The sequence below is a fragment of the Spermophilus citellus genome (assembly GCF_964194105.1).
Source record: "Spermophilus citellus genome assembly, chromosome: 2".
Lineage (NCBI taxonomy): Eukaryota > Metazoa > Chordata > Mammalia > Rodentia > Sciuridae > Spermophilus > Spermophilus citellus.
This window is the reverse complement of record NC_138183.1, coordinates 82,294,204-82,318,008: the sequence shown is the minus strand read 5'-3', so window position 1 is coordinate 82,318,008 and position 23,805 is coordinate 82,294,204. Positions and strand designations below refer to the sequence as shown.

General features: G+C 41.1%; 2 protein-coding genes and 1 pseudogene across 7 annotated transcripts in view; 1 reads left to right on the top strand and 2 right to left on the bottom strand.

Moving 5' to 3' along the window:
* Nucleotides 1-7,935, bottom strand: part of LOC308640881 (centrosomal protein of 78 kDa-like) — a 31,480-nt gene extending 23,545 nt beyond the window's left edge. For both annotated transcript variants that reach the window (XM_081278856.1, XM_081278855.1), the window contains exons 1-5: nt 7,404-7,935; nt 4,167-4,339; nt 3,999-4,071; nt 2,425-2,528; nt 1,244-1,418 (exon numbers count right to left, since the gene is read on the bottom strand). In XM_081278856.1, coding sequence (XP_081134982.1) covers nt 1,244-1,418; nt 2,425-2,528; nt 3,999-4,071; nt 4,167-4,339; nt 7,404-7,656 — 778 coding nt within the window. In that variant the 5' untranslated portion in view covers nt 7,657-7,935. The remainder of the gene's footprint in view (nt 1-1,243; nt 1,419-2,424; nt 2,529-3,998; nt 4,072-4,166; nt 4,340-7,403) is intronic.
* The window catches only part of LOC308642610 (centrosomal protein of 78 kDa-like), an 845,412-nt gene that overhangs the window by 800,281 nt on the left and 21,326 nt on the right, over nt 1-23,805 (bottom strand). The window contains exons 2-3 of one of the 4 annotated variants that reach the window (XM_081281736.1): nt 20,124-20,198; nt 15,095-15,110 (exon numbers count right to left, since the gene is read on the bottom strand). In XM_081281736.1, coding sequence (XP_081137862.1) covers nt 20,146-20,198 — 53 coding nt within the window. In that variant the 3' untranslated portion in view covers nt 15,095-15,110; nt 20,124-20,145. Of the gene's footprint in view, nt 1-15,094; nt 15,111-19,858; nt 20,199-23,805 lie in introns of those variants that run through there. The other 3 variants (XM_081281737.1, XM_081281735.1, XM_081281734.1) reach the window with 3 other exon arrangements.
* LOC308642609 (spermatogenesis-associated protein 31D1-like) lies at nt 11,782-18,525 on the top strand (annotated as a pseudogene). Its single transcript has 4 exons — nt 11,782-12,129; nt 12,863-12,902; nt 14,034-14,091; nt 14,360-18,525. The product of its transcript is annotated as a spermatogenesis-associated protein 31D1-like (transcript).

Below are 23,805 nucleotides of genomic sequence, written 5' to 3'. Positions count from 1 at the left end.
AATTGGAGAAATGCAAATTAAAACTACACTGGAATTCTATCTCACTCCAGTCAGAATTGCAATTATCAAGAATAAAATGACAGTAGTGTTTGTGAGAATGTGGGGGAAAAGGCACACTCAAACATTTCTGGTGGGACTGCAAATTGATGCAACCACTATGGAAAGCAGTATAGAGACTCCTTAGAAAACTTGAAATGGAACTACCATTTGACCCAGTTATCCTACTCCTCGGCTTATACCCAAAAGACTTAAAATCAGCATACTAAAGTGACGCAGCCACATCAATGTTTATAGCAGCTCCATTCACAATATCTAAGCTATGGAACCAACCTAGATGCCCTTCAACAGATGAATGGATAAAGAAAATGTGGCATATATACACAATGAAATATTACTCTGCCATAAAGAAGAATGAAATTATGACATTTGCTGATAAATGGATGGAAGTGGAGATGGTCATGCTAAGTGAAATAGGCCAATCCCAAAAAACCAAAGGCAGAATGTTCTCTGATACAAGATGACTCACAATAGATAAGGTAGGGGGTGAAGTGAAAGTTCACTGGATTGGACAAAGGGAAGTGGGAGAAACAGAGGAGGAAATGGGAATGGAAAAGTCAGTAGAATGGATCAGACATAATATTTTTATAGTCATATATAAATACATGAACAAAGAGAACATGAACAGAGAGCCTATAGAATGTAAGAAAATCTTTACCACCTGCACCTACGTGTAACCCCATATCACGTACAACCACAAAAATGGGAAGTTATACTCCGTGTATGCATGATTTGTCAAAATATATTCTACTGTAATATATAACTAAAAGAACAAATAATAGCACCCTATAGTTCTCTTTTTTTGTAATCTCTTACATGTATAAATACATCTGCCAAAAAAAGCTAAAATATGTATGCCAAAATGAACAGTGGGTGTTTTGATTATAGGTAATATTATCTTTTATCGTTTACTCTCTCTGTATTTCCTATGAAGAATATATTTAACTTTTATAAAAAAGTTTAAAAGCCATTAGAAAAAAAAGGATTTTAAAAATATCTTGGGCTGGGATGTACCTCGGTGGCAAAGTATTTGCCTCACATTTGCAAAGCCCTGGGTTCAATTCCCAGTTCCAAAAAAGACAAAAAAGAAAACCGATACATTATGACAACAATACAATTCCAAGAGGTAAGCATATTTGATACTCAAAATTCACCATTTTCAATTCTAGAAGTTCATTTATCTTACCTCTAAGCCATAAATCCTCACTAAGAGAGTCTGCAAAAGCACGTGCCCCCAGGTCACCAATGAGGGAGTTGCAATTCAATGTGATTCGCCTTAAGCCAGCCATGCAGTCAAGATCTGGTCTCCTATAGCGAAGACTCTCAGCCCAGGTTTCTTCATGCCGTCTCATGGTTTGATACTTCAACAATTTAATAGCATGAATTTAAATGCTTAAAAAGGACACAGAAAAACTAATAGGAAACTAAGTGTGGCTGATTATGTCAGTGCCTTACACACACACACACACACACACACACACACACCAAGTATATTTGCTGGAAGTCATCCTTAGTATATTAAACAGTAGATTGTGACTTAGGGGTCCAGTGACCCAGCTCCCAGTCTGCCAATGACTAGTTGTGCAACTCTAGCCACTGGATAACCTGTTGCAGATTAGTATGTAAACTGACAATTCAATTAAATTTTAAGAGTTTTATTTTCCTTTATTTTCACACTTTTTACCATTATCTATTGCAAGGATCAGAGGACTTGCTCTATAGAGGCCCAAAAGCAAACATTTTCAACTTTGTGGGTCAGACAGTACCTTTTAGAAGTACTCAACAATTCAGGTGTAGGTTGAAAGTAGTCACAGTTACTATGTAAACAACTGAACATGGTTGTACTTAAAAAAACTGGTGGTAAATTTGATCCACAAAGTTGGCCTATCCCAGATCTGTACCATCAAACTATAAAAAAGGTTTCATATCAAATTATCAAGTAATTGTATGCCAAAATATAGTAGTTATAACCACTATAAAGTTATTAAGGCACCCTTAAAATCATTTTTTAAAAACTATGATTTTTATTGGTTCATATATTATAGCAGTTAATATTTGAGTCACTGAAGTAATATGAAGACTGTAATGCACAAAATTTCTTTCAGTGCCCAAAACATATTTTCAATAACTAAAGGTACACAAATGTATAATTCATAATGCATTATACTTTAAAATCTCATCTAAGATTAAGTACATATCTTACTAAATGGTAGAACCCCAAGCTAAACACAGGTCACATTCTTTCATTAGAAATATAATTACAATCACCATATGAATGAAAAGATAAAAATAACTGCCATCTCATACCAAAGTATTACTGTTTCAAACACATAACACATTTTCACAAACTTCTGAATACAAAGTCACCTTTAAGATCTTGGCCATGTGATCTGCTCCCTGCCATGTCAGACTACACCCAGTGAAGTTGACTGTCTTAAGAGTGATAGAGGTCTTTACAGCTTGACAAATAACTAAAAAGAAGGAGGGGGGAAAAAAGACACATACAATAAACCAAAGAGCCTAATCAACCTGGTCAATCCTTTTCTTTTTTGGTACCAGGGGTGGAACCCAGGGGAACTTACCCACATCCCCATTTTTATTTTATTTATTTATTTATTTATTTATTTTTTTGAGAGAGAGAGAGAGAGAGAGAGAGAGAGAGAGAGAATTTTTAAATATTTATTTTCCATTTCTCGGCGGACACAACATCGTTGTTTGTATGTGGTGCTGAGGATCGAACCCGGGCCGCACGCATGCCAAGCGAGCGTACTACCGCTTGAGCCACATCCCCAGCCCCCCCATTTTTATTTTGAAACAGGGTCTTGCTAAGTTACTTAGGGCCTTTCTAAGTTGCTGAGACTGGCCTCCAACTTACAATCTTCCTGCCTCAGCCTCCTGAGCTACTGGGAGTACAAGTGTGTGCCACCACACCTGGCCTAAACTTTCTTGAGTTTATTTTAGTTTATAGCTGTATTCTTAAAAATCACTCTCTATACTCTTTCCAAAAACTAATGGATTGGTACATTCTACAACATGTTTGTGACAAAGTGTTATTCTAATTTACAGCAATAACATAATCCTATTGATGCTAAAATTGAAAACTCTGTATTCCCAATCATACAGTATTATAGAGTTTTTGAGTCATCTGAAAGAAAAAGAAAAGTCTAAAACATGATTTTTTTCTATTTTATTTCCAAGAACATACTTTTGGTCTTGATCATCGATTTAAATGTCAACTATAAACCCAGAACTACATCAGGTGCTCATATTAATATAACTAGGTACTCTACCAAAGCGCATAAGATACAAGAGCAACAGAAGATAGAGGACCTTAAACTCTGTTCAGATTGAAATGCAAGCTTCCTTACCCCTCCAGACCATGATTCCACACACTGAACACACACCAATTCTTTAGGACCCCAATCAACAGATGACCTCTTGTAATAATTATCTCCATGACCAGCCCTCTCCTGGCCAAAGAGTTCACTGACCTTTTATATGCTCCCATAGCACTTAGCATATATTTTCTATTTTAGCACACACCACACAGTGCATTAAGACTGCATTATAGATGCCATTTAAAAATAATGATTTTTTTTCCTCTTTACATTTTGCTATTGCCATTCCCATAAATATTTCTTAAAAGGAAAACCCTAAAAGATGAATAAACACAAAAAACAGAATACCAGACAGAAGAGGTTTGTGTGGTTTGTGGCTTAACACATCCTTTAGTAAAGTTACTTCAGAGAGTAATCAACATGATAAGCTTTAAGGGTAGAAGTGATAATGGATCAAGATATAAAGAGGCACAGGAGGTAGCTCAGACAGAGGCAGCAGCCAGAAAAGGGTATTAATATAAAACCAGACAGGGATTAATATGGCATATAGGCAAACATGAGACCAGTCTGATGGGTCAAAAGTTAAACAAGATTTAAACTCACTTTCTAAACCTCCATCTCCAATTGGACAGTTTGCAAGAGACAGGTGCACCAAAGAAGTCGATTTATTCAATCCCTTTATTAGAGGAAAAGAGTTAAAAAAATTTATTGAGTATTTCCCCCTACAAAACAACTATGAAACGTTTGCAGGCCACACTGAAGAAGGCTTACCTTTGTTAAAATAATTAAATCCCTCTCTCTCAGAACTAGTCCATTTAACTCCAGGTTCCTCAGCACACTTGATACACTTAGACAGCCTTTAAGAGCTTTACACAACTGGAAGGTCACATCTTTGGATCTTATAGCAGGAACGCGACTTCTGCAAACTTTGTTTATGTCAGAACCTAAAGCAAAGTTATTGTAAAATTAGCAATATCAATGATACAGTTCATCATTTAAAAACATTCGTTCACTATTAAGGCGCAGACATGAGCCATATCCTTAAAAAATCCTTGTAAGGAAAAACACAAGAACTCAAAGTCACCTGAGGTACAGAAACACAAACCTTATACATAGAGGTTTTTAAGATGGCAAAGAAATTGCACCTAAGGGATAGCTTCAAGAAAATACTGATACTGAACCCAGAAAGATGAAAGTAAGTTAGAGTGGATAATGTATTCTTCTAAGAGGAAGTGGAATGTGCAAAGACAACCATGCCTGACCCCTGCAAAGCACTGTAAATGCTGCAGGTGGAATGACTACACTCTGCAGGGGATGAGAAGAGCTGCAAATTTTAAGAGGCAGAAACAAGCCTGGAAAAAAGTTGTCTTTTATCTCACAAGTGATGAGAACTAGGGCTACCACACACTAAGTGAGTTCCTGGCATGTCAGAAAATATGTGTCTCACTGTGAAAGGACCAATTAGATAAAGAAAAGGATTAGAAAAAGGCACCTGCTTTCAATTAAAAAAAAAAAATACCCCTTCCTCATGCATAACTAGCCCCATGAAGCTTGGCAGAACACAGCTCAGATTTCAGTACCTTTGACAAAATACAAGTTGTGCCACCAATTTGCAGCGGTCCTGTGAGTCACTTTAAACATTTTTTTAAGCATATGGTTTCATCTTAGAAAGATCACTTGAACTGAAGTAGGCAGAAGAATTAAGGGAAACTGAGTTCAGGGGCAGCAAAACTAGCTAGGAGCTTCTGCAATAGTACAGGCAAAATGTAATTAAGGTTGAGTAAGTGACATATAAGAGGTTAAAACCTAGACCCACTGGATTTGAGAGAGGAATAAGATTCAGCAAAGGATATCTGAAAAGAAATTGGTCCACAATACGTTTTTTCTTACACTGAGAATAAAGCATTTGGCAAAATCAAGTATACTAGTTTTGACTCTTAAGATCCCTCTCATTTTTCATTTATTTTGATTTCTGCTATTACTGTGGTTAAGTCCCTTCAGAGGTGCAGCATCATTCAACATCTGAATGAGATGCAGAGAATAAGGTGACTTCAGTCAGGGGTGTGATGAATGGTCCTTGCAGAGCAGACCATGGATGGTGCTAACCTCAGACCTTAGAAAAAGACTAGGCATATGACTAATAGGTTTGAAATAAATCCATAATCACTTCCTCTCCAAGATCTCCACACTCTCCTTCTCAGCTGGTTACTTTCTCTCAGCTTATAAACATAACTCAAGTCCATCCATTTAGAAAATGTTGAAAGCCTTTCAAATATTTTCTCCATCTTCTTTGTGGGTAACTTAGATCCTCTCCTATCTTCACATGCCTGTCTTTCCACAAGGCCCAAATCTGTATCTAGGGTTTAGATCTACCTAACAGAGACAAATCTGGAAGCTGTCTTAAAACATTAAAGATGAACTAAGATTCTCTTCCCAACCTAATCTAGTTGTCCTGTGTCTTAGGGAAAGATGCTATTCTAAATTCTAACTAGTCACCAGGCCCCATCCATTCTCATCATTCAAAATCCAGCCCTTCTCCCTATCTTAATTTGGGCTGTTAGATTACAATTCTTTCCCAACTTTAATTTGTCTTCCATATAGAGGACATAGTAGGGCCCTAAATCAAAAGTCCATTTCAACGTCCTTCATTGGTTCCCCACAACCTTCAGGATAAACACTGAACATCTGATCTATTTGGCCTTCATCAGTCTCAACTCTCAGATCTTTCTCAAACGCTAAATTTCAGTTCTGTACCCCAGTTTGCCATATTCTCTATTTCCAACTCTGCACAAACTGTTTCCTTCTGTCATATGGCTGGGTTCTACACATCCTTCAAAAGGATGGCACCTCCTCCAATTTTCTGTGCTCTGCAGCACCTGGGCTCACTTCTTCCACAGCACTGACCCAGATGCTTGTGCTTACTTGCTGTCTCCCCCAGTAGAAGGGGAGAACCTTTGGGGCAGAGGCACACTAAGGTCATTGTAGTGCCAGCAGGACACTTTACACATGACCTGCTTTAATACTAAGAACTCACTTAGAGTTGTTTTAATACTTTTTATAATTGTAAGAATTGTAGTTCAAAAAGTAATTTGCCTCAGATCACATAGAATGTAAGCTCCAGAATTCAAACCCTAGGCCACCTCTAATATCTGTACACTTTTGTTATATGATACTACTTTGCCTAACAGATCATCCTAAATATATCCTGCAGGGAGCCAAGTTTATCATTCTCAAGTGTCCCCACTCCAAAACTTTACCACTCCCACTCCCCCAGCCAACTGCCTGAAGCGGGCAAAACTACAAGGGCATCCCAGCTAGCTACAAACATCCCACGAAGCAGATTAGGCTGGATTCATAAATTTACACTTTACTTTCCCCATCCATCTTTAACAAAATCTCTTTTATACTCATTTGATGGTTACTAATGGAAAGATGTGAGCCTCTTTCAGGTCAATTTAGAAAATATGACTTGAGCCCCTATAATGTGAAAAGTACTAGAAGGAATAACATTTTGTCACATGTAGTCATTCACCTGTTTTCTGAATAATCGGAGGGTCTGGATTCTAATTACCCTATATCTCTAAGTGGCTAATAGTTGAAAAGGGCTTTACAAAATTCTTACATACACACTTTTTTAATGAAGAAAAGGGTTGGAATATATTAATTTCCTAATCGCTTACTTTTTTTGTATCAGGCAAAAAAAAAAAAAAAAAGACATTGAATGAAAGAGGAAACAACTGTCCAAGATTTAATGACGTCCCAAACTGTGCTAAGCATTCTACAAACATCATTAACTCAGGGAATCCTTGCAACCACTTATCCTCGGTCTTCTTATTAAGCCCAAGTTACGGATGAGAACTCGGTACCTTAAGACCTTCAATAACTTGCCAGGTTCGCCTCGCTGGTACTGCACACATCCTCCAGCACAAAGCGCCTCTTCTAGGGCCCAGGCTCCACCTTGGACCTATCTGAAAACCCATTTCGAGGCACCCACCGAGGAGCACAAACCTGTTTCACCAAGCCACGGCTGGAAGAAGCTCTTGATGGAGATCACGGGCAGATCTTTATTAATCTTGAGGGTGCTCAGGAGGGGTGCCCAGTCCACCACCCGCAGGCGGTCGGCATTGAAGTCCAAAACGCCCTCGCGGAGGCAGGTGCGCACGGCGGGCAAAGGTACCGAGTCCTGCAGCGCGCACAGGTACTCATAGTGCGAGAAGAAGTCCGCTGCGCTGTCCCGGCGCAGTTTCACGGAATCGATCATGGCCAGAGGCTATCCCGGCCACAGAGACCACTCCCGCACCCACCAGGGGCCCCAGATCTCGCCCAGCCTCTCCAGCTCCCACCGCCGGGCGGCTGCGGCCCCGCACTGTGCGCAGCAGCGGCGGCTCAGCCCAAAGAGCACGGCCAGGGCCCCCAGGCTAGGCCAGCTCCTCGACGCTGCCTTCCCGCGCTGCCTCCCGCTCTGCGGCCGTAGCCGTTGGCGTCAGCCTCATCAACGTCTGCAGCGCGGGACCGCGGTTCAAGCCTGAGGGCGGGTTCTGGCGCGGGTGGTGCGCGTAGACGTCAGCGCGCTTGCTGCGTCCACACGCAGACTGCGCCTTCCAAAGGGGCGGGGCCTTAAGCCGGGGAGGCTGGCCAAGCCCAGAAATAGTAGATGGGTGTAATGTGGAGTTTGCATAAAAAGTTTACTGATTGATCTGAATAAATATATGAAATGGATGTAGCAACGCATTTTTAAAACGTGATCTAGTCCTGCCGGGCGAAGTGACACAGGCCTGTAATCCCAGCGGCTCTGGAGGCTGAGGCAGGAGGATCCAAAGTTCAAAGCCAGCTTCTCAGAAGGGAGGTGGTAAGCAACAAAGTGAGACCCGGTTCTAAATAAAATCCAAAATAGGGCTGGGGATGTGGCTCAGTGGTCGAGTGCCCCTGAGTTCAATCCTGGGTAACCCCCCCCCAAAAAAATAAACCAGGGTCTAGTCCTTGGGTAAATTATTAAAAAGTTTTCAATTCCTGGAAGTCAACCATACTCTGTCAGTAGAAAAAATTGAGAAGCTGCTCAAATCCACATGTAAATCAAATGGCTTCAGTTTTGTTTTCTGTCTTCTCTTTGGAGCAGATAAAGCTAGTATTTAACTTAGTTATCATTTTCAATTAATATTAGTTTTTAATGTTAGTTATGTTAAAATGCAAATGTGTACTTGTGGGTGACTTCTGTGTCACAGAAAGCAGATAATTTATTTTCAAGAGTCCTTTTTAAAAGTTACAATTATGTTCAGTGTAATAGTTATTGAAAATAAACCGTTCACTATCAGTAGGAAAATTCAGAATCATATGCTCGTTTATTTTTTTTATTGGAACATTTAATTGTATATAAAATGCATTACTTTTGACAGAAACAAAATGAACTCTGGGAAAATAAACATACAGTCTGTCAGTTTTTTAAAACAAACAAAAAGCCTGAACTCCTGAGGAAAGTGTCTGTGCTTGGAGTAGTCAGGACAGAGACTTACTCAATAAGGAATATATGAATAGTGCATTGTCATCCATTAAATCTTTTATGCCTCTATCAATTTCTACAAATAACCCTTAATTTCTGTAGTTTCTATTTGGCCCACATAATTGTTGGCAAATTGTAAACTGTTACATAAACTCAGTATTTTATTGTATTTACATTGAATCACTACATTTGTATTGATGATGATGATGGCTAACTCTGATAATTAGTACTATGTCCTAGGCATTATTTTTAGGCAATAAGTATGAAATTATTTATTTTTCCTATCATCTCCTCAAGGAATATGCTTTGTAGTTTGTAAATACAGTTTACAAATGAGGGCACTGGGGAACAGAGATGTTAAGTGGTATACAGCTCAGTCAGTACAAGAACCCTGATAATTGTCTTCAAAACCTGTATTTTTATCCCTTCTCTAGACCAATGATAGTCTTCCTGTCAAGCCTTAGACATTATAGTGTTCCTCTTCTATCTGTTGCTTTCTGAATATTACAACCCACTACCAACACACACACACACACACACACACACACACACACACAAACACACATATGTGCATGCATGCACACACATTCCTCTAAAATTCCTCAGATATGGCCACAGTGATGACTTTGTCATGCAACATGCTCAAATTAAAATAAACATTCATATATCCAACAACCAGCTTGAACTAAAACATTACCACTTTAGTTGAAGAGCCCTGTATAACTGCCTTCCAGATCACAACTGCAGTGCCCTCAGACCCTGAGATAATTGCTTTTGTGAACTTGCTATTCATCCTTGCAAGTTTTACATTTCTGCTACATTTGTAAATAAATAGCATGTAACATTCTGCTATGTTTTTGCCTGCTTCATTGTTCCCATTGCTAGGTTCTTCCATGTCCATACATAGAACTTGAATTCATTCATTTTCCCTGCTATGGAGGATTCCCATAGAAGAACATAAATAATTCACTTGTCTGTTTTCCTGTCAGTAAAAAATTTAAATCATTTCCAATTTTCATTTCTCTTGCTTACTTATTCTACATGTTGGTTTTCTTTTGGTTTCCATCCTCAGCCTCTACCTTTTCTGACATTTTGCAGTTTCTTTTGCTGATTTTATCTCTGGCTCAATTTGAACTTCCCCCTTAATATTAATGGCTTCTGACAAAGATATCTTTCTCCACACATCAAATCTTGGGAATGCCAAAGATTTCTCATTACATTCAGAATCAGATCTGTATTCCTTAGCTTGGCATTTAGGCACCTTCGTAACTGGAGTACCTCCAATGATTTATTTCTTACTACATTCCTTCCTATGTGTCTTCTTTAGACACATGGAACTTCTTGAAGTTTCTGATACTGTCATTCCTACCCAGCCCTTTAATCATGCTACTCCTGAGTGGTCTAACTTCAATTTTTTCCCCAAGCCTTGGCTTGTGGGCACCATCCCAGGGAGGCCTTTTTCTCCTAACACTCATCTCTCCTATTTCTTTAGTGCCCTGCTTCTCTGCTCCCTGACGTTCCTGAAACACACACTTAGTACAAAACACTGGCATCTTTTTTACATGATTTTCCTTCCATAGTCAAGGAGCATGTCTCATTCATGCTTGTATTCCCTAAGCTAATCTTGCACAGTGTTGATACAGAAGAGGTACTGAATGATGACTAATTATTGGAACAATCTCCTCATCATCACAAGTCATCATCAGCATTTTGTGGCTGGTGCCTATTGACACAGCTCAGGGAAGCCTCCATCATATTAATTAATCATTTAACATTTGAATTTAAAATTTATTTTTCCTCAGCTTACTCATTTTCACTGTGTCAAGATCTCTGTCAAGCCTTGCCTAACAATCTCTTCTCTGCTTCAATTAAATTATGGTTTTATTTCTTCTTTGGATGTCTGGTGAGTTTGTTCACCCACATGTTGCCCTGAACACTGTGAATGAAAGGTGCCTGTGCACAGCATCTCTGGGATCCTCTGAGAAGATGGGGTCAAACCTGGCCCAAGACAAAATGCTTTGGCCTCCCTGCAGGTGATGACTTGGGAGTGATATGCTACTGGGCAATATGAGAGATATACTCTCCTCTTCTAAGGGGTCTGGTGAGTGAATGTTGACCACAATACAGCTGAAGGCATCCTGTTACCTCTTATTCACCATACTCAGAGTTGATCTTGACAATATTTTACTTGACTTCCTAGCTACTTTTCTTTCCATTGAACCACAATGCTTGTGCCCTCTTCTTATCTTTGAAATTGACCCTCTTTACCTACTCCAGAGAAACAAGTTTTGTTGGATCCAGTCTCATAACGTCAACCTGCCGACAGCATAGGCTCTCTTATTTTAACTGACATGTGGTCACTTTTCATTTTTCTACTCCCTTCCTTATGAGATATTCACATGTTTATCCCAAATCTCCTCCCTCTTTTCAGATCGCCACTGGACTTCACTCTAAATTCCTGCTCTCTCACCTGAAAAGGACATCTCCTATTTTAACAAGACACAGACTTCCTTGTCATCTTTCCTCTCACTCTGGCTACCTTCCAAACTATGCTCTGTAATGTAGCCACTACCACTTCCCCTTCAGATCCTTCTGAGATTTCCTATTGCTCTTAGGATAAAGACAAAACTCACAACCATCTCCACTCAGCATGGAGCCACACACTGGCTGCTGGTTGGGAATTATTACTGTTCTCCTAATATAAGGAGCTCACTTAAGAGTGTAAGTCACTTTTGCATTAAGGCAGTTCAGCAGGCTTTTTTAGAACAAGATTTTCTTGATAAAAGAAGCAGTGTGCTGACTTACACATTCTAGAACAAGCTCCTTACCACATTTGGCACTGGCGCTTGAACTACAACAGACCTGAGCAAAGGGATCTGCTGGCTGGTGGGCAGGTGGAGGAGGGGAACAACCTCCTCGAGTCTTCTCTCCCCGCCCTCAGAACCCTTTCCCTTTGTGACTCCTCAATGGTGTGTGATGCAAGCCCGGAGATATAGAGAAGCCCGGGCACCCTCAGAACTCATTTGCCTTAGGCAACCGAGCGATTCAGACAATGAAGAATGTTCTCTCTTTGCTGAATAGCCACACCGAACCATGGTTGATCTTGGTTCAATTCTTTGGGCTATTGATCCCCAAAGTACCATTTTGAGTGGGTTGGTATTGCTTTTTCTATACCTGTCCTTTCAGGTATTGAAACGATTTTCACCAACACTCAAGAAAAATGAAGCCACCCAGAAGGTAAGGACGCAGAGAGAACTCCCTTGGGAGTTTCTTGATTTTTGTCAAATGTGAAATGTTTGGGAAATGTCAGGTGGGATTTGTTATTTCCATGCTCACGTTACTAAATGTTTGGTTGGCTCAAAAAACATGTGACTTGGGAAGTCTGAGGACAAGATAGAACTTCACTCTTTAGGGAAAGAAGTCAGAGGTTCAGGAAGGACTAAGGTTTCCATCTGAAGCTCACAGACTATCTTTTGGGGTGTGGTGGAGGGTTCCAGATTGGTCTGGATAGAGAGTGAAGGAGACGGGTCTCTTCTGACCAGATTCTGAGTCTCATTCCCATGTCAGATGCTCTTCACCCAGCCTTCATATTGGGCTGGTCAGGACAGCAGTGCTGACCTCTGAGTAGAGCCTGTAGCCTGAGCCTGAGCTCTGCCCCAGGACGCAGGGTTCCCTGGGGGAGCACAGATGAGACTGTTGGCCTCAGATTCTATGCCCTCCTTCAGCAGAGGGTTTAAGACCATCAAATGTGGAATCTCACAGACAAAAATGTCCTTTGAAATTATCAAAGAAGTAAAAAATTGAAAATATTTCATTGCCCTTCAAGATTAATAAAAGGAAGGAATACAATTTCTACTAATTAAAAATGAAGAGTTGTCCGATTCTTGCCTAATGAATGTCTAAGCTTGTTAACGAAAGGAGTAAAAGAAATGGGCCCCAGCCCCTCATTCTTTTCTTTTTTTGTTTTCAGCGTCAGGGAACAAAGAGAAGGAAAAATGGAGCATTTAAAGGTAAGGTTCTGCCTGTTCAACCTGAGCTCTATAAGGGTGAACTTTCCTATCTCTCTACAGCTCCATGATCTTGGAGGATGTCAGTTTCTAGGTGCAGTCTCTCTCAGGAAACAGGGTCTCAGAGGAGAGGCTCAGGAGAAGGCAGTGAGACCTGAGAGATTCCTCAGAGTCCCTGCCCTGCCCACCCTTCCTTGGGTGTGAATCAAGTAGTGATGGACCTGGGCCTTGGACATTTACTGCCAAGTAGGTGGCCCTGTGAGAGGTCCAAAGACCCCTGATTGCCTTGGAGTCAGAATTTCTGTCTGGTGACATGGTGTAAACTACTTTAATTCTTGGCTGATTAGATTCATCTCTGAGTCAGCTACTGACTCTTGTGCTTCAGGTGGTGGTTTTGAGCAGCATGTAGGGTGGTACAGGTGAAAGTACTTTCTAAATGGAACCACATACACCTGTGAACCTTCTTACTATTATCCCTGACACTTATGACCTTATCTGCAGGTTTTTAGGGCTTTCTGACTTTAATATCCTGTTTCCTGTAAAAACTCCTGAATGATAACCTGCCACAGTCTTGGCTGGGCACAAGATCACGAGCCACCACACAGCTTTGTAGATTCAAACAGCAATTCTTTATTCCCGAACTCACACCGGCCTCCACACACGCTCTGGGGCAATCCCCGTTCTCGTGCCGCCCAATTCACCTACTCCACGAGGCTTTTTTCCAATCTCCTTTGAATCTCACGAGAACTCAACACTCAACAGGAACAAGCAGCAGGAACACCCTAATCCCGGCAGCAATAATCTTCAACCTCCAACTCCCCTAAAACCCATATAGTCTTAAACTGGGAACGCCTTAAATTTGTCTTAAACCGGGAACGCCCTAAACCCAAGGAGCGGGATACTTCCTCAAACTGCAGGATACACCCTAATCCTGGATCCACCCTCGTCCTTGGGCAGGGTCACCTTTCTCAAACACACATGCAATGTCAACAGCGAAATTCCAAGGCAAGTCCATTTAACATGGGGTGCGCTGGCAAGGAAACTGTGATGCGTCATTCCTACTTGGTAATGGCCCTCAGCAATAACCTGTGTTTTTACCTTTACTATATATAACTAACTGTCCTGGTTTTCCAGGTTGGAGAACTTGCCGGAGAGCAGAGGAGAGGAGGAAGCTGCTTTCTATTCTGAGAAGGTGATCAGTCATTTCCCTTCTTTACTGATTCCTTTCCTGGCATGTTTTACTCAGTCCCCCAGGAATTCTTTGCAATATGCCCTAATCACAGGAGGGGTAGCCATAGCCATGGGTACGTGAATAAAGAACTTGGGAGGGGAGGGTATTGTGAGGTCATAGATGTGTGGAATGTAGAGCAGGTAGCAGGCTCCCCACCACCCATAGAACTGCAGATCTTGCTTCCCTTGTAGTGGTTCTGGTTACAGCTTTGGCTTTCTGTCTCTTGCAGTTCCATGAGCCAGAATAATGATTTCCTCCACTTTCGGCAACTGTTATGTCCAGACCCGCTCTGTCGGGTGTGTAATAGAAAAACAGCTAAGGTCAGTCAACTGATCTATAAGGCGTCCTTGGAAGATGCTGTTAATTCTGTGTCCCGTGTGTCTTCCGTGACGTCCTTGAGAGAGTCATCAGTTTTTCTGTCCGCTGTTGTTTCTGCAATCCCTCCGGGAGCTTCAGTTTCAACTCCTTTAACTGAGCCAACTCTATTTCCTTCCTCTATTGGTTCACCTGACCAAATTAACCCTTTAATTGACCTACCTGGACCCTCATTACGGGGTGACTCTCTGCCACCAGAGTCTTCTCCCTTGAGTTCAAAATTGCCAGTGGATCATATCCCACCTCAACCATCTGTTCCAACCCCTCCCCCACCTGTTCCAACCCTTCCCCCACCAACTGACAGTCAAGAAGCAAAACCTGTTGCCCAACCTGAAGCTACTTTGTCTCTGGTGGATAGCCCTGATGGGTTGTCTACTAATGTCCCAACAACCTCATGCACTGACAGTGCAAGCCTTCCAGTGGCAGAGTTCTCTGGAAACCAGTCTCATGCCGAACACTTGTCTCCCTCTCAATTGGAGCCCTCTGATGATGACAAAAACCTCCTCGACCTCCATCCTCCTGAGGCCTCTTCTGAGAGGGATACTGCAGCCATCCTTGTAGAGCCCAGAAACCTCTCATTTCTATGCCCTGATGTCTTGGCCCTTCTGGAGAGACATATAAAAAAGAAGGGTGATTTCCTGATGCAGAACAAAAAGGAAAAGGAAACAAAATCCTTTCCAAAAGAACTGAAGCCAGACGGCCAATTGAATTCTTCAGGGAAAAGGTTAGAGTCAGTTGCTGAGCAACAGGACTCACCTGTCTCCCTTCCTTCACAGAGCAGTAAAGGCAAATCAGAGGAATTGCAGGTAGACCACCAGTCCTCAGACCCTAAGACCTTTGAGGATAACTTACCTAAAAAATGTACCCAATTCTTCTGGGGTCTCCCATCTTTGCACAGTGAGTCCTTGAAATCTATAGTACCTGTCTCAGGTGACTGTTCAACCTATGTCTGCTTCAATTCAATGCCCACTTCCATTGAAGCCCCTGAATCTCTAGTTCTAACCCCTCCCCCAACTCTGTCCTTGGCTGAGATCCAATCTCAACCCTTGACCCAAGCACTGGGCCAATCTCCTGTCCCACCCCAGGACCAGCTTCAGTGCCAATCTCCTGTTCCACCCCAAGACCAGCTTCAATTCTCGGTCCCTACCTTGTCACCACCTATTTCATCTCAGGTTAGTGATGGTGGAGTGAGGATTCATAGATTCCAGGATGAGGTACAATCTCTCATGCCATCCCAAATTCATGACTTGGAATATAACGTATTACAGAAAGGACAGGAAAGTTTGTGGGGTTTACCCTTTGTGGTTCAAAAATCCAAGGAAGAGTTTTGTCCTCCAGCTCCCAGTGTTTTATCTGATGGACGGTCCTCCAAGGCTTATGCTCCAACAACCATCATTCCGGGAGATTTTCCCCTCAAAAAAGAGCTTCGGAAAAGGCTTATTCAACACCGGTGGGGTCTGCCCCGCAGAGTCCGTGAGTGTCTGTCAAGGATGAGTCCTGAAACAGAAATTTCCGAGATATCTGAGTCAAAGTCCACTTATGGACTTTCATGGATCTCTTTGTTTAAGGGTCAAAGTAGCAAAGATTTACAATTGAGCCATCCCAGAAGTTTCCATGAGAAGAGCTCAGAATTACTTCCACTAGGGGAGAGAGTGAAGAAAGTAAATAGTCCAGAGATTGGCACAAAAGATGATCCATTGAGTGACTCAGGGGGGGCTCCAGATAATGATCTGGACTCTGACTTTAAGACAAACCTAAAAAACAAATTGAATAGTCTTTTTGGAAAAAAATCAAAGATCTCAGAGGAGAGCTCAGTTCAGAAACAACTGACAGAAGCCCTGGAAGCACACTTGAGCAAGAAATTTGAGGAAATCCATGTGTGTCAGATGCCTGGCACTGTGAATAGATCATTGCATTCTATGGAGCCGGTATTGACTAGTCCTGAGAAATCCCCTAGCCAAACAAAACACAGTGATTTGGCACCACTGGTGTATGAGGACAAGAAGGGCCTCAATACCGCCCAGGATATTTCCTTCCTTGGTTCCAACAAACAAAAGATGTTGGAAGACCATATTAAACTCTTTCATAAGAGGATGATGTGTGGGCTTCTCCAAAAGGTTCAGGAATCCATAGACATCTTCAAAATGAAAGGAACCCCATCCTGGCCCTCAGTTCGCTCCAACATTTCCTCCTCATCCAGTCTGACTTCTGGCAAGGATTCTAAAATTGGGGTCTCCAAGCCCCTTAAAGAAAGCATTAGTACTTTTCATGTAGTCAAGGTGGGAACAATAATTTCAGGCCCTACTCTAGATCATCCTCTTTCTGCCCCTTCACCTGTGAGCAAGGAAAATAAGAGGGCCCTAACACATTCACCCTCTCACACCAACCCTGAGCTTACAGAGAATGTCAAGGCAATTGAGGGTGACAGACGGGCTTCGTTGCCCTTCCCACGCAGTGACAAAGATAAAGACAGTCAGAAACAGACTGTAATAGCCAATAAATGCAGCCCAAAGTTGCCCACAAAGCAGGCTGGGGCCAGACCCAAATCATGGAATAAGGGAGTGAGTCCCAGCAATTTTATAGAAAAGATTCAGAGAAAAATGATTAAGAATTTAGAATATTTTCCCATGTCTAACAAATCAAGGGAGATATTCAAGGCAAAGGAGCTCTGTGCTATTCGATCACAGTCTACGAACAGCCTGACGACCACAGAGTCAGAAAGCTCCTCCGGGACAGATATGAATATGAGTAAGGTTGAATCAACCCTGACCGTTGAAAGGCCCCCAGAAGGAATATCAGTTCTCAAAGATTCCAAATCATTAGATCTTAAAAATCGGTTGCTTAATGAGTTGAAGATGAAAATGGAGAGCAGGGAGCAGGGCCTGGTTCCAGCCTTTTCTACTTTGTTGACACTGGCCTTAGATAAGTTGACTTCCAAGACCTTTGCATCTAAGACCTTAGCTTCACAGACCTTGACGTGCAAGACCTTGACTTCTAAGACTTTCACTCATTTTCATAGTGCTTCTAGTGGGGACATGGCAGCTCCTCAGGTGCTACAAGCCCACTGTGACAACAGAGGGATCAACATAGAGCAGGGGCAAGAGCCCTGGATCCCGACACATGTCTTATGTAAGTGTCAGGACAAGAAGGTACCATTAGCATCAAAAAGGGTGTGCCCTCTGGTACCCCAAACAGGCGAGTTTGGTGGAGGGGATGCAGGGTTGGTGACACGCCAACCTAGAGGGAAGCTCCCCCATCCTCAAGACAGAACATTAAAGGAGGCACTTGGGAGCAAGTCCTCCTCAGCCCCATCACTGAAGGGACAGCCTTCTCCTGAAAACAATTTTAAAAGCCAGTTCAAGCACTTTTTTCAAGGGCTTTATTTTGGTATAAAAAGCAAAGGGCAAGAAGGTTCTCTGAAAAAGGGCAGCTCTTCATCATCTGTGCAAGGCAGAAACCCAGCTAAGAGAGCTGCCTTTACTGGGAATACTGAAGCTCAGAAAATCATGACAGACATTGGGAAGATCCTAGAGGAGAAACTAGCAGGTCGGCATGGAGTAGAGGCCACCGCCCCGCAAAAGCCTCTTTCCACCCCCATGAGGCCTGGGAAAATTGAGCACAAGACTGGACTGCCGGTTCAGGCAGAACCCGTCCAGAAACATGCCTTCAATGTCAAGACTCCCTGTGCTACGGTGCCAAGTGCCAAATCTTGCAGCCAAGAAGTTGGCTTTGCTGGTCAGAGGTATCCTACAGGGAATAATAGATGGGTCATGGACAGGGGCAGACAGCCCCAGAAAAGTGTGACAGTACAGGAAAAGATGTCAGAAGCATCACCCATCCATGCCGCACAAGGAACCCTTGCTCCATCTGAATACTACATGCAAACATAGAGTTGGTCAGGTGGCTCCAGCTGATGCTCCTTTTGTTAAAGGCACTGTGTTGGGAGAGTTGTCCCTGTTGTTCAAGCAGAAAATGCTTCTCCAGGATTTTCAGAAAGAAAATTTTCTTCCCCCCAAATAATTTATCCCTTTTTGAGAATACGGATTTTCCCCAATACATTTTCTAACAATATGGTGTCTTTTCTTGTGTTGCGGGTTTGGGTTTTGGGCAACCTGTCCTTGTGTTTAGGGAAGGGGAGAAAGTAGTTCAGCTTTTATTGATTGCCTCTCTGGACTCCTAAAAAGGTGACCAAATCTCCTGGACCTCTCCTTAAGGAAAAGAGATCATGTTTTCAAAAAACACCTTTCCTCTTCCTGCTGAAACCTGAGGAGGTGGCACTGCTTCCTACCCCTTAGCTTAGCCTTAGTGGCATTATATATGGCATCCCACACCTTCCCCCTGCAGTGAGGAAGATAGGTCTTCTATACCTAAAGAGAGTCAAGGGCCTAGGTTTTGGCTCAGCGGTAAAGCGCTCGCCTCTAGGCGCTGGGTTTGCTCCTCAGCACCACATAAAAATAAAGGTATTGTGTCCAATTACAATGAGAGGGAGGGGCGGGGGGAGAGAGTCAAGGACAGGAACCATTTTGAGAATGGTTAATAGAGTGGCTTAGTCATTTTTTACAAACATGTCAGTTATCAGAAGTTCATACAGAAGGGTGAAACTTGCTTGACAATGTTTGGGGGGTACTGCTGCAGTGGATTCTGGGTGATTAGGGTAGGTTTTAGGAGCAGGGTAGGTGCTGCTTAAGAAGTTTTTAATAAGGCCTATTGCCGCAACCCAGCTGGGCACAGAATCATGAGCCACTCAAGCAGGAACAAAACTTTATTTTTGAAAATGCCGCCAATACCTGGGACATGTCCGGCCAGCAAACCGGTCCACTCACGTGGTCATGTCTCCCTGAACTGGGTGCCCAGGACCTCCCCCGGGAAAACCCTCCTACTATCCTTCCCCAACCAATGGGAACTCTCCAGGAGTCCCATTCCATAGCAGGCCAAGGTGAACAGCAGGAGTCCAATTTCCATATGAATGTAAATCTTAACATATATCATATCATCTCAATGGCTAGCTGGCAGTCAACTTAACCAAAGGTGCCATGCATCATAATACTTTGCTGTGGCTCCTAGCACAAAGAACCAAAGGCCAAATGTTTTTTCTGATATGTAGATGCTAATTCACAATAAGGTGGGGGGGGAGGGAAAAATAAAGGTATTTTGAATTAGACAGAGTAGAGTGAAGGAAGGAAAGAGGACATAGAGGAAGAAAGGACAGTACAATGAATCAGACATTACCCTATGTGCATATATATTTACACAACTGTTGTAATTTTATATCATGTACAACTAGAAGAATGAGAAGTTATACTCCATTTATGTATGATGTATTAAAATTCATTCTACTATCATGTATAACTATTAGAACAAAACATTGATCTGATAATGTGGCAATAGTCATTTTCCATTTATTTAAAGTCCCTCTCCTGGAGATATTTGCATCAATTCTTATAATACCTCCTTCAAAGGACCATAAAATCAAAGTCTTTACAAGAGTAAACTGTTTGGTCAGGTCTCATCATGTATAACTGCCAGAATGAAACAAATAACTCCTATTGAACTGACTATTGGCTTACATTGTCCACACAAGATCCCCCCAGGTCTTAGTTGGTAATTCCCAGGAATACCTGAAGTGTGTCTTGTGAGAGTTCATGAACACTCCTCCTCTTGGTAATGTTCTCCCCTTCCACTGCTGTCTGCTGCTGGAAAAATAACACAAAGTTATTTGATGGAATTCAGTGCAGCAGAAGCTCACCATGAAGATGTCCATGTCTTTGAAAATATGAGGCCTCCTGTTGATGGCAAAACTCCTAGCAAAACCCTGAAAACAAAATGATGCTAGTTTCCTCAGAAGCTTCTATGCCCTAAAACAGTCATAAGTGTCATGTAGAATTGGAGAGGCTATGCTGCTTCTCCACTTTCTGACACCCTTTATCAGAAAATGGTGTACCCATGTCTGACAGAGTGGCTTACCTAGATTCCCTCCCTCTCTTTCTGAAATGCTCAGATAACCATGGGGCCAGTCCAGAGGCTCATGTAATCCTTATGCTATCATTCCTTGGATTCTCATATCAAGTACACACTTCCTTAGTCACTTCCAGCCAAAATTAAAAGAAAAACATGGAGGGGGTTGGGGGTAATGCAAACTGACCCATCCAAAGAGTCTCCTGGCAGTCATCCCACCAGTTCATTACACATCTCTTGGATATTTCTGAATTCCCACTAAGATTAATATGAAGACCTCAGCAATACAAGGAAACTTAAAAGCAAGCCAAACCCTCCTGAAACCATCTGATCACAAAAGTCCAAACCTAATCAAGCTGTGGTTTGAAATGTGGATATGAATTTGTCTGTGAAGCATATAAGTCACCATGATGGTGACTCCTAACCAAAATGTAATGGTAGAGCAGTTTTAAGGATGTCTTAACACCAGTAGCTGTAGGAAGAAGGTAAAGGTCTTTTCTTTGTGAATAAAGAATGTGAGCTCAAGGAATAAGAACACATGGTGTGTTTTCTATCTATCTGTAATCAGAAACTGGATGACATCATGACAGAATCTGAAAATGGTATTGAGAGGAAAAGAGGGTTATAGGAGTATAAACAAGAATAAGAGAAGTATAAAAGATTATAACTGTGAAACACAGTTGTGAAAGGTACAAAATCAAGCATAGTAATAAAGTTTTTACAAAAGGGGAAGGAGTAGTACCACATTTTAACCTTTACAGACCATATCAAATATATTTAACTGATTTGAGCCCAACAAGTCCTTTGATACAACAAAAAATGATGATTTGTTTCCTCCCACAGATGTTTCTCCCACTAGCATATGTTTCTCTGTCTCAAGTTCTCATAGGAAGGGCTCAGCTGCCCTGATTATTCTGACATAAAAGCTGAATTCACCAGAAGACCTGGCAAAGTCTAGAAAGGGGAAATCCCAATAAGAATAAGATTCTCCTTTGTAAGAAAGGGAAGTTGTGTGTCTGCTCTCCAAACCCTGTTCTTGGTGGGAGCATATGAGTCAATCAGTTCCTCCTTTTGCTTAAGCCAATTCCACTTGTATTTCTTCCACTTGCAACCCACAGAGTTCTGACAAATATACTGCACAAGAAATGAGAAGTTAAGAATCATGAAAAATGGAATGGATGCCCAGAAAGCAAACCAATCAGCTAACCAGCTGAGATTAATTTTCTGACATGATTGCAAATTCATTTCAGAAAATTGGTAAACAAGAACCCAGGGATAGAAAATCATTCATGCAAGGTCACACAAGATTTTGTGTTCTGGCATCTGAGGTAAAATTACAACCTAGAAATCCCGTAGCCAATCATTTTTCCTACCCATTATGCATTAATAATATGTCTTGATTCAAGAAGGAAAAACAAGGGGGGCAGCTGATTATGGATATTTACTCCCTTGACATGAAATATTTTAAACAGCCCACTGGTCCCTATTTTTAGATTAAAAAGCAATCACTGGAAAAGGCCCATAACTGGCACAGTAATGAGCCCATGGTCATTTATTTATAGTTTGCTATAGCTGATTCATGAGCTGCAACTCAGTGTCTGGTAAGTGCTATGTGACTCCTGGACTTTATCAACTTATTTATGTGTGGCCAAGACTTCTCCTATATAGTGTGTATATATGCAAACACAGCCTTGTGTGTGGGTATAGAGGAAGGAGAAAGAAATATATATTCAGCAGTGTACAATCTGACTGCATTTTATGAATCTGTCCAATCACATTTGGCTTTTCCATAACTTACTTAGACCATCCACACTGAATTTACTGCAGGCTGCATGCAAAACTAGCAGAGCAGGCAAGATGGTAATGAGAGTCTAAGAGAGACACATGCATTTTCATATATATTAATAGTTTATAAAGAGAAAAAACCTGAAGGATAAAAGAGCCATCAAATATTGCCAGAACGACAGATGAAATGCTAACGTGATGAAACAGTGAAATTATACTCCTTTGAAGTAGGCTCTGAGTAAACTAACTACACAGCACATGGCAAGAAATGTTTGGCAACAGTTGTGATGGAATTTATCTTGATTAATGCTCCCATGTGAAAAGATAAATCTAACTAAGAAGGTTCTGGAATTTCAATGAATGGAAGCCAAATAATCACATGACCCTTCATGTTCAAAAAGACAGCTAAGCCTAATACCAACCTTACATTTGAATCCTGGACAAACCTTCCCATAACACCTTAAGAAAATGTGTATGGGGTATTCATACTCTTTCATGTTTTCTATGAATGACAGTTTGAGTATTGCTCATTCCATTCTTAAAGATTATGATTATGTGTTACATGACATATTTGATGTTTATTCACTGTTATAATGTGTTTATTTCTATGATCAGCTATGAAGTCATTTTTCAAAGATATGGTGAGTGGGAGAGAAAAAGTGGATATGAAATAATGTGAATAGATTGACAGTATGTCTAGCATCAGAAAAGGCCAGTATTTACCACAAACAATGGAATAATACTCTAAATATAATAAAGTATATATGATAATAATTAAGGCTCCATTTAATTAGACTATTATGTACAAGATAGAAAGGATAATACTTTGAGGCCAGATCTCCAAATATTAGGTTAGGTTGGAAAACCTTGAAGTCATTAAACAAGTTTCTTCTACTAAAAGAAGATTAGAACACAATCTTCTATCTTAGTGCCTTATCAATAAAATATGGATAGCAGAAATAGCTTTCATTTTTTCATTTATAGTCTACAAAAATCCATTCTCATTGTCTATTATGTTTGATCATCTCACTTGATCTCATTGTGCTGAAAACTGAATTTGGAGAGATTGAGTCACTTGTCCAGTATTATGCACCTTATAAATCAGGATCTAAGATTAAAACTAGTCTTTCCTCTAGAATATTGTTTCAAAATACAGCAGAAAGTAGGTGAAATGCTAAGTGTTATACAGCATTCTAGTGTTTTCTCATCTTTCAGCACATGTAATTATCATGATAACACTAGGAGATAAAAATTATTTATTTGCATCTAGAAATGATAAAACAGATTCTGAATATTACAAAATTTACCCAAAGTCCTATTTAAGTGCTAGGCAGGAATAAAAACCTAGCTATTTATGATGCTAAAACCAAGGTCTTTCTATGACAAGCAAATTCAAACTTCTATGACATATATAAATTTTATTTTACCATGAAAGACACAAACAAAGTTAAACAAAATAATTCACTGTATTTACAGAAGATTACCCCATCAACACATATTTATAAATAGTCAATTAAGTACTTAATATTATACTTAAAATTGTGGGAGACAAGGAAGAAG